The 14962-nt window shown below is 42.2% G+C and overlaps 1 protein-coding gene across 2 annotated transcripts in view; it reads right to left on the bottom strand.

Annotated features, from left to right (window-relative positions):
* FAM168B (family with sequence similarity 168 member B) overlaps positions 1-14962 on the bottom strand; it is a 39889-nt gene that overhangs the window by 20201 nt on the left and 4726 nt on the right. Inside the window, exons 2-3 of one of the 2 annotated variants that reach the window (XM_069576861.1) lie at positions 9680-9760; positions 1806-1889 (exon numbers count right to left, since the gene is read on the bottom strand). In XM_069576861.1, coding sequence (XP_069432962.1) covers positions 1806-1889; positions 9680-9749 — 154 coding nt within the window. In that variant the 5' untranslated portion in view covers positions 9750-9760. Of the gene's footprint in view, positions 1-1805; positions 1890-8811; positions 8876-9679; positions 9761-14962 lie in introns of those variants that run through there. The other variant, XM_069576862.1, reaches the window with a different exon arrangement.

A 14962-nucleotide genomic window follows, 5' to 3' on the forward strand; every position in this document is an offset into this window, starting at 1 on the left:
ATGTCACAACCCCTTTGGAAGATAGTTTGGCAGTTTCTTACAAAGTTAAACGTATACCTACCTGCCTGAAGTATTCATTAAGAGAAATGGAAGTGTATGCTCATATAAAGAATGTACACAAATATTCACAGCAGTTTCATCTGTGACAGCCTCAAACTGCAAACAAGCCAAATGTTCATCAACTGGCGAACGAATAAGCAATTAGTGGAATTTCTGTACAATGGAAAAATAATAAGAAATGAACTACTGATATAAACTACAACATGGATGTCAAAAATTGTGCTGAATGAAAGCCAGCACCCTCCAAAATACGTTTTATATGATTCACTTATACAAAATTTTAGATTAACTACAAGTAATCTGCAGTGAGGGAAAACAGATGAGCTGTTTCCTGGAGCCTAGGCAAGGTCACGAAGGGGCAGGAGAAAACTTCTGGGGATGAGGAATGAGTGAACACGTGAAACTGAAAGGATGCCACACATCACATCGAGTGCCCTTCAAATACGTGCGGTTTACTGAGAGGCAGTCATACCTGCAGACAGCTGTGTTTAGAAAGGTAAACCATAAGATGTCTTATAAAAGGAGATAGTAGTACCATTTAGCAGTTAAAGAATTCAGTGAGTAGTAACAGGGAAAAATGCTGCTTCATCCCAGGGAAGGGACGTTCCCTTACAGATCCCAGAAGATGAAGGAGCAGGTATTCCAGCCCAGGTGTAAGCGAAAGAGTGCGAGCAAAAGCCACGCAGAAACAAAAGGAGAGTATTTTTCGGAAAGAACAGGTCACTGTGGCAAAGACCTAGGAATTCCAAGTTGGAGACTCTAGGCTTCAGTGTGTCTCAAGAGTCATGGGAAATCAACCTGCAAACATGACTCTGGTATAAGGCCAAGGAATACGAAGTCAAGGAGAGAAACCTTGGAGGCAAGAAGACCACGCCAAGAAGGCCTTCCTTTGGGTGTGAGCTACAAGGCGAACAAAGGCGGTAAGGATGGGACTCGAATGGGAGACACGGGCAGAAGGAAGGAAGAATTTTATGATTATCAAACCAAGAACTCTGGACAACGACCCTGCTGCTGTCTCCTCTCCTGTGAAGTTAACTATGTGAGGCTATGGGTTCCGAGGGACAAACACACCCCAGCAGACTCAGGAGGCTGAGCCTCTGGGTCAGAGTGTAGGCCACCACAGTTGCAGCACAATCACAAAGTCCACTCTGGGTGAATAAAGCCTGGAATGAGCCAACACCAAAACGAAGGCTCACAGAGGAAAGTCCCATTTAAGAAAAACTATCTTTACAAGATTCAGACTCAAACAAATTCCACTTTCAACCATACCACTGATTTCTAAAATCTGAAAATATTCTTATGGACCTTACACAGAAAATAAGACTTTCTTTTAAAACCATAATCAAAGTGCTAAAGTACTAGAGAGAGATCAGTTATCTCTAAAAATGTTAGCAACATGGAAATTCTACCCATTAATATGGCAAGATGATCTTTAGTTTCTAGTAATAACACTATTTCATAAATACATACAAAGTCTGGCACAGTTACTTGTACCAAGCTATGACTGGAGTGAAGTTCTGTGTTGTGGAAGGATATCTGAAATGCAATATACAAAGCTTTAAATGCAAAACGAATTAAGTTTTTATTCTACTTATCAAGAAGCCTAATCCTATGAACCAAGAAATCAATACAAACCCCAAATTCTAATTCTATAACCACTCTTCTTGAAATTCATCCCCTTTGCATTCTCCCACAGTCACATTAACAAAACACTTTTGCCACCCAGCACATGCGGGCTTGCATACCTGCTTGGAAGGTAGGATTCGCTCCAGGGTACATGTTGGGGGAGTAGGCAGGAGCTGCTGCTGCATAGCCCATTGGGAAACCAGCTGGAGAAAAATAAAAAACAGTGTGATTTTAAAACCAGGGCTCCCAAAGACCTGACTGTTCTCACCTTCTTCACCACAACTCCCAGACTGAGCTCAGGAGCCCAACAGCACGTGGGTACTCAGCAGGCTGCCTCTAGGTGTCTCCTTGCCTCAGAGTTGTGATGGGTCGTGATCACAAACATGTCATTCAAACCTATGAGTAACTGCTTACAACTTTCTATAACTGAAAACATTTGACAGAAGTGGAATTAAATGAAGAAGGAAAAACAAAAACCCAAAATGAAGTCAGAAAACTCACAATATTTCTGGCAGCTGTACTCTAGAGTTTATTCACATAATTCATTACTTAGCAAGATTAATAAGAGCGCTAAGAGCTTCATGCACTAAAGAGGCTCTAACCATATACAAGTGTATATACACATGGAACTGGGAAAAATCCAACCTCACAATCCATTTGCAAGCAACCTGACTTTTATTAACACAAATGAGGGATCCTTAATATAACTAAATTATAACCACTTATCAATCATGTGAACACAAAAGAAATTTCGGTCAAAACCAGAGGGGCCTCAGTTATCTGCTCTAGGGCCCTCACAGTTCAGCTGGACCCAGTTACGAGTCACTGGGGCACTACAGGACACAGAGCCAAGGTCTGCTAGTCTTTACTAACAACACAACTAGCTGTGAGGAGCTATAATCCCTCCAGGAGATTCTAATTTGCAAGGCTCCAATCAGCAAGGTTGAGAACCACTGTCCCTTCCTGTTCCTGCCCACTGCACTGGCCACAGAACTGTCCTCCTGAAAATGCCCCTTGGCAAGCACCATAAACTGTCTCCAACATCTACTCTACCTCTCTTCTGGCACACAGGGGCTGGAAAGCTAAATACTGCACTCCTCTCTTGCAAGAAATTGGAAGTGATCTCAAATCCTAATCACTTCATGAAAACAAAATCTTCAGAATAGCAAAAAATACCATTAGCTGAGTAAAAAAAGACAGCTTTTCACAAGAAACATACTTGCAAATTATTTAGACAATGGGCAAATACACAATATGCAAATAATTTTTAAAGTTAAAAAAAATAGAAAAAAACAATCAACAGAAGACATGAACAGAGAGAACTGCCAACCACATTTCTAACTTCAGACTGGAGAAAATCCAAAAGGAGACAACACACTCTGCTGGCAAGGCTGTGGGGGAAACAACAGACTCACACACTTCTGGTAGGAATACAAAGAAGTACGATTTTTCCCTAGTACCTTTGAAATTACATTTGCGTTAGAAGATGTAGTATATGTACTATGAAGTATTACTCAGCCACTGAAAGAATGAAATAATGCCATTTGCAGCACCAGGGACAGACCCAAAAGTCATCATACTAAGTGAAGCAAGACAAAGACAAGTATCATGGGGTATCTCTTCTATGTGGGATCTTAAAAAAAAAAAAATGATATAAACTTATTTACACAACAGAAACAGACTCACAGACTTAGAGAAGGACTTATGGTAAACAAGAGTAAAGTTGGTGCTATATTTAAAACAGGTAACCAAGAACCTGCTATAGAGCACAGGGAGCTCAGCTCAATATTGTCATAACCTAAATGGGAAAAGAATTTGAAAAAGGATACATGTACATGTAGACCTGAAACTAACACAACACTGCTAATCAACTATACTCCAATATAAAATTTAAAAAAAATTTTTAAGAACAGGAAAAAAATTACATCTGCATACACTTGCTCCCCTGGCCATTTCACCGCAAGGAATCCACCCTGAAGATAATTTCCTCAAACACAATCCACTACAGTATTACTGGAATAGCAAAATCCTTCAAACAACATATCCATCCAAAGAACTGGTTGAATTAAACTATGGAAACCCCACAACTTGCAGGCTTATGCAGCAGTATTATGTAAAACACAAAGATCAAGGCCAACCTTTGTGAGCTGAGGGAACAATGATGAAGCTGACAAAGCAAAGTGAACACCACCGCCTGCACCTCTATTCCAGAAGCCTCTTCAGCCTCAAGGAGGAAGGAGGCTGGCGTTCAGCAGCAGCACACTCTCGGCCACTTCCGCCTGCTGAGACCTCCCCTGCCGATGCTACCGCAGGGCTCCAAAGCAGGGCTCCTCAGCAGGGCTCCTCAGCGAGCCAGCTGACACTGCACACGCGCACCACAGTCCTGAGGCTCCCCCTCCCCAACGCTGCTTCCACCCGCCAGATCCTTCACAGGTGTCATCCACCACAATGAGGTCTGCACTCCTAATTCCATCTCAGTGCACAACACCCTTTATATAACAAAGGATAAGTTAGGATATATGGACACAGTTGGACGGGGGGCACGGTATGACTGAATGTCAATGTGCCCTCCAAAATTTATTGTTTGGAACTCGAAGCCCCAGTGTGGTGGTATTTGGGGAAACTCAATCGTGGTAGTCATTTTACAACATATACATACATCAAATCATCACATACACTTTTAAAAAAGTGCTGTACAAACTAAATACTTACAGTTTTTTTCTTATCATACCTCAAATGGGGGGTAAGACATCAACCAGACCACCTATACTTTTTAATACACCATGTATTACATTCCATGAAAAAAATACTAGGAATGCTAAGGCATAGGACCATATATGAGTGAAAAAGAACAAAAAAGATAAACTGATAACAGACCACGGATCCAGAGACTGCAACGTGGTCTTCAAAGTAACTCTGTATTTCTTTGAAAACTAGAGCTCAGGTTCGCTCTGAGCTGCCGCAGCTGTTTAGGAGACCTGTGCACAGTGTCTAAGTCTTTGGTCCCTCATCTTGCCCCTGCCCTCCACCAGCCAGGCTTGCTCCACCAGTAACCTACAAGTCCAGGGGGAATCTGGGAGCAGGAGCTGCAGAGGGCCTGGCGGAGTTGCAGCAGCCCTCCTCCTGAAGTTGAGGGGGTGCCCTGTGCAAAGTCCCAGGGCTGCACCCACGGTGCTGAGTCTCAGTCTCCTAGTCTCCCAACCTTACAGAAGTAGCAGTAGTGTTACTCGCTCAGTCGTGTCCAACTCTTTGCGGCCAGACCGGAGCCCGCCAGGCTTCTCTGCCCATGGGATTCTCCAGGCGAGAATACTGGAGTGGACTGCCATTCCCTTCTCCAGAGGATCTTTCCAACCCAGGAATCCAACCCAGCTGGTCTCTTGCATTGCAAGCAGATTCTTTACCATCTGGGCTACAGGGAAGACTACCTACCTTACAGTAGGTTCCAGTAATATTTAATTGAATCTCAAGCTCTAGGGATTAAAACTGGTCCATAGGCTCATGGAACCCTTGATTCAGCCAAGTCCCTCTGTGCTCCAGGGAGGAGGGGTCTGAGATGGGACTGGAGGGACCCCTGAAGCGCTGGCCTCAGCTGACTGAAGTCGGGACCCGCACTATCACAGATGCCAGAGGCCTCTTAGGGCAGAGTCCAGGGGGACAGTCAGAAGGTGGTCCCTGTCTCATCAAGTGACTATCGATCACAAAAGGGGTAGGGAGCAGGCTGATCCTGCTCCATAAAAAGATGTGCTCCTTCTCTCCCTTGGTGGGTGAGCTTTAAGGCTCCAGTCGCCCGCATCCAGCTCTCTCCAGGTCCGACGCACCTCTGGCAGCCTTGCAAGTCTGGCTTCCAGCTGCAGAACTCCCCAGGCTCCAGGGAGAATCTAGGCTGCAGAGATGGTCCCTGGAGGTTCAAGTCTAGAAAGTGCTGCCCCTTCGGTGTGGAAGTGGAGGGAGAAAGGGTGAATGTAGTAACGGTGTAGGGTCGACAGGGGTGAGTGCCCTAGGAGCCTTTGAGAAAGAAACCCCAGGCCCCTGCAACTATCCATTGATGCCACAGGTTTTCAGAGCCTTTTGAGAAGAGATGCCTCTTCCCTTACTTCTGTGTTGAAAACTACACAAACCCAACTTTTCATCCTCTTGCTGCTTTGCCAGAATTTTTTTTAATGTTGTTCTTGGCTTACTTGGTTTTCAGTTCCCTAAATAGCAGTTTTGAGCTGTCCAAGCTATTTAAAAGTGTTCTCCTTAAATTGAGACTAAACTCTACTCTTTTGGAAAAACTACCTTCACTTCAGAGGAGATATTCTTTTCTTCCCATTCCTTCCTTCCCTGATGGTCCAGTGCCTAAGACTCTGCGCTCCCCATTCAGGGGGCCCAGGTTCTATCTCTGGTGAGGGAACTAGATCCCACATGTTGCAACTAAGACCTGACATAACCTAAATAAAAAAAAAAAAAAAGCCAGTCAAACAACTCTGAGCACTAAGCAGAATAAACACAAAACACAGTCACGTCTAGTCATTCCACAGGAGAAACATAGATATGTTAAAAGCAGCAAGGAGGGAACAGGGAAATGCTACTTTCAAAGAAACAAAAATGACAGAAACCAGAGGACAACACAACTACCTTTAAAGTGCTGAGAGAAAATAACTGCCAGCCTGAAATTGTACACTCAGTGTGGCAGGCAAAAAAAAAAAAGGGGGGGGGGGGAACTCCTCAGAAGAAATATCATCAAATCCCTGGAACCTATAAATGTTACCTTATTTGGGAAAAGGTTCTTTGTTGACATAAGTTAAGGATTTCAAGATACTCATCATAGATTACAGGTGGTGGGGGCCTAAACCCAAGTGTCCACACTGTGAAACACAGATAAGAAGGAAATGATGTAAACAAGAAAACAGAAGCTGGGATGATGTGTGCACAAAGCAATCTACGCTCCAGAAATTTCAAGAAGCAAGAAAGGATTCTCCCCTCCAGCTTCCACAGGGTGTGAGGCCCTGCCACACCTGGATTTTGGCTTCTGACTCCCACAGCTGTGAGAGAATCAATTTCTATGGTTTTAAAGCCACCATCCTTGTAGCTATTTGTCACAGCAGTCACAGAAAACCAGTACACTCATCAAAAATAGGCTCAAATGAAAGCAAAATAAAAACATTTTCACAAAGAAAATTCCCTGCTAGCAGACATGCAGTAAGAGTGGGGGAGGAGGGGTAACTAAAGGGATTTATCCCAGTAAAAGGAAAATGATCCCAAACAAAAAACATAGATACAGAAAGCAATGAAAATAATGTGTGAGTTAATGTTGACTGCACAGAATAAAAACAGTAATGTCTTAAGGCATGGTAATGATATACAAAAGAAGGGGGGAGGCAAAATGTGTTGTAATTGTTAGTCATCACTAAATAGTAATTTTTTCAAAAATTAACAGAAGGAAAAATTTAATGTAAAATATTTGGTTAATCCAAAAGAAAAAGAAAGTGAACAAAACAAATACAGGAGCTATGAATTAGGAAACAATAGTAAGATGGTGTATACGAACACAATTATTGTCATCCCTCAGTATCCCAGGTTCCAGGACATGATACCCAAAATTCACAGGTATGAAGGACTGTATGTCAGCTCTCATGTAACTACAATTAGATGTTCCTTTTTTCCCATTAAGTGTGAATTTTAGAAAATTATGGACAAGCCTCTCCATCTGTTCATATTAAAGTATAGAATGGTAAGCATAAAATGGTATAAAGGTACTTTCTTCCCTTGTGATGTCTTGTTTTTGGTACTAAAGTTATCCTAGCCTTAAAATCAAAATACCTAGAGTGGCTACAAGTTTCTACACTGAACTTTTGCTGATCAGAGAGTTTTATCAAAGTCAAGGAGATCAAAATACTAAAAGCAAGGCAAGAGATAGGTTTAACTGCTAAGTCACTTCAGTCGTGTCCGACTCTGCAACCCCATAGATGGCAGCCCACCAGGCTCCCCCATCCCTGGGATTCTCCAGGCAAGATCACTGGAGTGGGTTGCCATTTCCTTCTCCAATGGGTGAAAGTGAGAAGTGAAAGTGAAGTCACTCAGTCGTGTCTGACTCTTCGCAACCCCATGGACTACAGCCCATCAGGCTCTTCCATCCATGGGGATTTTCTAGGCAAGAGTACTGGAGTGGGTTGCCACTGCCTTCTCCAAGGTATAAAGAAATGAATAAAATAAGGATCAGTTATAAAATGTTAAAGATTTAAAGTTTCAGAAATTTCCTTTTAAAGAGCAAAAACAAAAAAACCCTAAAAAGTACAGACCTGGTATATGGCAGGCAACCAGTATTTCATTACATAGTCTATCAGGCAATGCTAACACCATCAGGTTTTACCTAGTCCCTGATTTCAGATCTACACAGGATTCTCTTCAGCAGACTACCTGGAACTCTGTCTAAACTAGTGCAAATACATTCAAGACAGGAGGTCTCACCACTGAACTATTTTTTACCAATTCCAGAAAATCCTGTCACTATTTTTCTTCTAGTCTCTCTACTCAGTCCTTCTGGAGCTTTTAATTCTCCTCAAAACTTCTCAACCTAACACCTCTATTTTGTAACCAGTCTACTTCCCCTTCCTTATGCTGCAGACTGGTCCCTCCTCTAGCAGTGTTTGCCTGTGGTTTAACTGGAATTCTGTTCAAATGCTTTTTTTAAAGTTCCAGTTGGTTCTTTTTCGCTGTGATTCTTTCTCTTGCATCTTCAGTTATTTTCAGCACGCTTGTCTGATGTGGTTTCCACCTGATGTTCCATTCCTGCTGTCTATCATGACTGGTGACGCAGACACGATGAACAGCAGCACGGTGTTTCATAATGACTCTGACTTACCAGGCAGAACTCTGGGCCACCCGCACAACCTGGACTGGGAGCGCTTGCCTTCACACAGCTCTACGCTTGTTGCTGTCAGGTGCTTCAGCGGTAATGCAGCCCAGAGACTATGTTTTTTGTTAAGTTTCTCAATTTATGGACCCCTTGGAAGGACAAGTAATTCAAAGCAGAATCCAAAACATTCTTGAATGGTTACAAATTCTTAGAAAAGACTTCTTCCTTCCCAGAGCCCAAGCTGAAATGAACTTCTCCATGGAACCAGTATGGACTGATTTACTTACCTCTCTTAAGGAGGAGTATCACCCTCTGGAGGAATCAGACTGACGAGGGGTCCCACTCCAAATCCCAGCCTTAAGAAGAGCAGAGACTTTACTTCGTCCCCAAAAGGGTTGCTAAAACCCAAAAAGAACAAATGCCCCTAGGGTAGGCACATCAACTCAATGGCCAAATACTCTGGTTTTTATGTCACCTTCATACTTAGCTGTAGAAATGGCTTTCTTGCAAAAGTTCAGTTAAACATTTTTGAAATGTTTCTTCAATTTTTCAGGGGTTTTGAGCAACAGGGCTTTAAGAGTATCTGTCCCACCATATTATCTAAACCCAAAATTGTAATGTTACAGACAACTATTCCTTTCAACTAGGGCAACCATTTGCTATTTTTGACCATCAATTCCTATTCTCACAAATTTTGCTTCACCCTATTTCAGCCCATGTTTGACTAGTAGGCTTCATCAAAGTGGAGAATGTGGCTCAGGCATAAATTCACCAGTGGGCTCCCCTTCCTGATCCAGGGGGCTGGCATGAAGAGAACAAGAAGTCCCACGGGGCTTTCCTATAGAGCCGGATGAAGAGACTCACAGCCAAGGGAGGGGCTGAGCACCATACCACAACGGGGAGAAGTGTGACCTGTGACCCACACTGCGACAACACTGAGGAAGTGAAGCTGAGCACAGGAAGCAAAGAAACCAGACCCAGTCCCTACCCTTGGAACCACCAGATCAGGCTCTTTTTCAGTTCCATGAGCTGACACATTTTCTTCCTTATCTAAGCCACGTGAGCTGGGTCTGTCCATCAACAGCATTCTTAATGACACAGAAATGGACCATGTATTCAAAGTTTAATAATGGAAACAAAATTTCACGTGCTTACCTGGATAACCAATTCCTTTGGCATTTGCATAGGGTACCCCAGAAGAACCCGGGCTATAAACAGGATTCATGATTTCAAGAACTAAAAAGGGAAAAAAAGGGATTTAGCCAAGCACTTTTGTTCTCAGGTTTTTCTCCATCATCAGTCTCAAAAGAGCAGGTAGCAAGAGGCCCTTCTCTAATCTGTTCTGAAATGTAGAGACAAGGCACTCCACGCTGCTGCTAACCAACAGAGAACAGAAAAGGAATGCCAAAGCCCTAACGGGTGCCCCCCAGGACACGGCACGCTTTGCTTTATAACACTCGCGTCCATCAGAAGCTAAGGAAAAAAGTGTTCTCCACGTCCCTGTTTTTTAAAACAGTTAAAAACAAAAAAAACTATAAATAATCTAAATGTCCTTATTGCAGAGAATAGTCTTAACCAGATCTATCCAGAGCATGAAATACCATGCAGCTGCTTTTTTAAGTGTTTAAAAGCACAGGATGTTATAACGATAACTGGGGTAAAAGGGGAGGCAGTGCAACACTGAAATGCAGTGTGACCCCAAATGCGCACCTACGCCCTGGGCATGCACACCTCCAGCTCAGACGGAAAACTACCTGGGAGGAGAATGAAGCATGAACCATGACTGCCTCTAGATGGAGCGGTTTAATGTTCTTTTTGCACCTTTCTCTATTTCTGAAACAACACGTTAAATTATATACTTCCTAAAAATAAATAAAATTTATGTGTATTTCCTAAAAGAGACAAATTAACTACAGCAACTCTACTAACCCAGTCAATGTTCTATAATTCACAATCTTCTTTGCCTGACAAGTCCAAGAATTTGCACAGCTACAACCATGGTTTTATCCCTTCCTCTGAATTTTATCACCCAATGCATTCTTAAAGTGTGAGCTTAATTAAGACTATTCAGTATTCCTTATCCAGTAAGTCAATCACTGACTTACTTGGTAGTAAGGATTAAAGGGATCTTAAATTTAAAAATAAAAACAGCAATGGGGGAGGGAGCAACAGGCATATGCAAACTCTGCACTTTCTGCTCAGTTTTGCTCTCAACCCAAAACTGCTCTAAAAAAATTAAATCTATTTAAAAAGAAAAACAGGCAGTTCTCTAGTGACCTCGCCATTAGAATTCCGGGCTTTCACTGCCATGACCCACGTTCAATCCCTGGCTGAGGAACTGATATTCCACTAGCTGTGTGGTTTGGCCAAAAAAAGAGAAAAACATAAAGTGTACATGTATTTGCCAGTGTCTGCCTGCCCCACTTGGAGAAGGAAATGGCAACCTACTCCAGTTCTTGCCTGGAGAATCCCAGGGAAGAGGGAGCCTGGTGGGCTGCCGTCCCTGGGATCACACAGTCGGACACAACTGAAGCGACTAAGCAGCAGCAGCAGCAGCAGCAGCAGCAGCAGCAGCAGCAGCAGCAGCAGCCTGCCCCACTGCATCCTCAGCTAGATTGTACACAGGGAACTGGAACTTAGTCCTGTTTGCAGTACCTCGAGCCCCAAAGACAATGACACACACAAAAAGGTGCCACTATCTGCTGACTTTCAAAAAGACACATGTACTTCCAAACACTCTTGGCATCAAATTCCATTACAAAGACAAAATACAAAAACACACCACTTCAAATTTCTACCTCAGCTTACTGACTTAGAATATTCACAACCAAGCAGTTCAGTACACACAAAAGTATACCTGGTCAAGTCCTTAGCCTGCGCAGTTAAGTTCTAAAGTAGAAATTAATTGGAGATATCAGTGATTGGGACATTCATTACCTAAATAACTGTCTTATTTCTTTAACTTCCAAACCAAAAGGCAGAACAAAATCTGACATGACATCCACAACCACAGCTAAGACAGAAATCTAGATCAGTGCTGTCCAAAAGAACAAGGATGAAGATGCTCCCTATCTGTGCTGTCTGATAGAGCATCCATTAGCTATTAATACAAGGAAACAATGAGCACCTGAAAAATGTGGCTAGGATCGGATCTGATTTTTTATTTAACTTCAGTCTGAATTTAAATAGTCGGGTTTGGCTGTAGGCTACCATACTGGACAATGCAAATCTACAGAACAGTTTAGAAACAAGGAGAGCAAAGCCTAAGAAGTAGACATGAAAACCAACTGTATTTTACATCACAGTTTAAGAAGAAACAAATCGGTAACTTGTCAATCCCCATTAGCTTGCACTTTTAACCCATTCTTGGTGGATCTACAACATAAGATGTGGAGATTTTTCACATATTTCATCTACTTCTCTGGTTCAACGATCATTTCTGGAAAACTGAATACTTTTCAACACTATTTCTCTCTTCTGTGCCAGGATCTAATTTCATTTTCTTAACTGAATACGTAAAGCACTACACAAAGGCCACAGAGGGGGGAAAAAGACAAGTCACAGTCCCTGTTCTGAGTTCACCGTCTAGAAAAGTGCTGTCCCAGAGAACTTTCTGTGAAGATGGAAATGTACATCTGCTCTGTCCACATACAGTAGTCACTACCTGAACGCTTCAAATGTGGCTAGACCAAGGACCTACACGTTAGCTGAACTCTGAATAGTAACATGTAGGTGGTGGGTACTGTACTGGACAGGCAGGTCTGCAAGTCAGAAGACATAACAATGATGATTCGGGGCCAGAGTGTTAAGGGCCATAAAGGAATAAAGTGTTGTGAAGGTTGAGTGGGAAGGGCAAAAGTTTAATGCAGGAGGAGAGGAATGGTCAGGAATAACTTGGGATTGCAAAGGTGGTATAAGCTCTCAACAGGTAGGATCTTGAAAAGCCACAGAAATTAGAAAATGCAAGATGCACTTTAGGGACACTTTGCAACTGGGCTTGTTTGGAGCTTGGGCTACATGTGAATCAACAAAGAAGATTATGGAGACATAGGTTAGGTTGGAACTATCACATGGAGACCCTTAAATGTGGGGCTGCGCAGGAGATGTCATCTGGTAGGCAATGAAGCTGATGAACAGCATAGCAGTTAAAGACAAGAGCTACCATTTGACCTGGCAACTCCACCCCTAGGTATATACCCTAGAGAAGTGAAAACACATATCCACACAAAAACCTGTACCTGAACTGTTTGTAACAAAATTATTCATTACAGCCAAGAACTGCAGACAACTCAAAGCACTGAATACCACAAAGGCTTTCCTTTCACAACCTTACAGTCTAAACGACTAATAAAATCTTACTCTACATTTGCCACTAAAAAAAATGTACGGAATTACACTTGAATTCTAAATATCATACATCCAAACTACCCAGAAGTTATAGTTCCTAAAAGCATTTATGCTTCCCAAGAGACTAATAACTATTTCCTAAAGTGATTAAGAAGTTATAATTAAAACTTACAGGTAAAAAAATAACAGGATTAATGAAAGAAAAAGTTGCAGTTCCCACTTCAACAAAAAGGTTTGCACAAGGTCTATGAACAATACCGTACCAGCTTCTTAAGTTACTTGTTCAAATGATGAGATTCCCCTAAGATGCTGACCCTCAAGGGCAGCTTATTCAACCCTGGCCCCCTGCATCTCTCTAGTCCAAAGATAGTTCATATGCTCTGAATGTTCTCTAATAAATAGAACTGTCCAACAGGAAATACAGGAATCTGCATAGCAATAAACATGAAATTGAGATGGTTATATAAAATCTAATTTAGAACTGTTGGAATATATGCTTATTGATTGTTGTTGTTCAGTCATTAAATCATGTCCGAATCTTTCCAACTCCGTGAACTGCAGCTCGCCAGGCTTCCCTGTCCTTCGTTATCTCCCAGAGTTTGCTCAAATTCATGTCCACTGAGTCGGTGATGCTATCTGACCATCTCATCCTTTATTTTGCATTCAATCTGTCCCAGCATCAGGGTCTTTTTCAATGAGTCAGCTCTTCACATCACATGGCCAAAGTACTGGAGCTTCAGCTAAAATTCTTCCAATGAATATTGAGGGTGGATTTTCTTTAGGATTGACAGGTCTGATAGCCTTGCAGTGCAGGGACTCTCAAGAGTCTTCTCCAGCACCAACTGAAAGCATCAATTCTCTGGCACTCAGTCTTCTTTATGGTCCAACTCTCACATCTGTACATGACTACTGAAAAAACCATAGCTTTGACTATACAGACCTTTGTGGCAAACTGATATCTCTGCTTTTTAATACACTGTCTAAGTTTGTCTTAGCTTCCTTCCAAAGAGGAAGCGCCTTTTAATTTCATGGCTGCAGTCACTGTCTGCAGTGATTCTGGAGCCCAAGAAAGTAAAATCTGTCACTCTTTCCCCTTTTCCCCTTCTATCTGACATGACATGACGGGACCAGATGCCACAATCTTAGTTGTTTTTTTTTTAATATTGAGTTTTAAGCCAGCCTTTTCACTCTCTTCTTTCACCCTCATCAAGCTCTTCAGTTTCTCTTCACTTCCTGCCATTAGGGCAGTATCATCCGCCTATCTGCGGTTGTAGACATTTCTCCCAGCAATCTTGATTCCAGCTTGTGCTTCATCCAAGCCAGCACTTCAAATAATGTACTCCGCACAAAAATCAAATAAGCAGGATGACAATATTACAGCCTTGACATACTCCTTTCCTAATTCTGTACCAGTCTGTTGTTCCATGTCTGGTTCTAAATGTTGCTTCCTGATCCACATAGATTTCTTAGGAGACTGGAAGGTGATCTGATATTCCCATCTCTTTAAGAATTTTCCACAATTTGTTGTGACCCACACTGTCAAAGTGAGTCTTTAGCACTGTCAATGAAGCAAATGTAGATGTTTTCCTGGAATTCCCTTGCTTTCTGTAAGATCCAATGAATGTTGGCAATTTGATTTCTGGTTCCTCTGCCTTTTCTAAACTCAGGCCTTCTTAAGTGAACAGTGCAAAGAAATCGAGGAAAAAGATAGAATGGCAAAGACTAGAGATCATGTCAAGAAAATTGTAGATATTAAAGGAACATTTCATGCAAGGATGGACACTATAAAGGACAGAAATGTTAAGGACCTAACAAAGGACAAAGAGATTAAAAAGAGCCGGCAAGAGTACACAGACAAACTACCAAAAATGGGTCTTAATGACACACATAACCATGATGGTGGCGTCACTCACCAAGAGCCAAACATCGTGGAGTGTGAAGTCAAGTAGGCCTTAGGAAGCATTACTACAAATAATTAGTGGAGGTGATGGAATTCCAAGCAGAGTTATTTCAAATCCTAAAAGATGATGCTGTTAAAATGCTGCACACAATATGCCAGGAAATTTGGAAAACTCAGCAGTGGCCACAGGA

The sequence above is a fragment of the Ovis canadensis genome, chromosome 2, assembly GCF_042477335.2.
Source record: "Ovis canadensis isolate MfBH-ARS-UI-01 breed Bighorn chromosome 2, ARS-UI_OviCan_v2, whole genome shotgun sequence".
In the NCBI taxonomy this organism is placed as follows: Eukaryota; Metazoa; Chordata; class Mammalia; order Artiodactyla; family Bovidae; genus Ovis; species Ovis canadensis.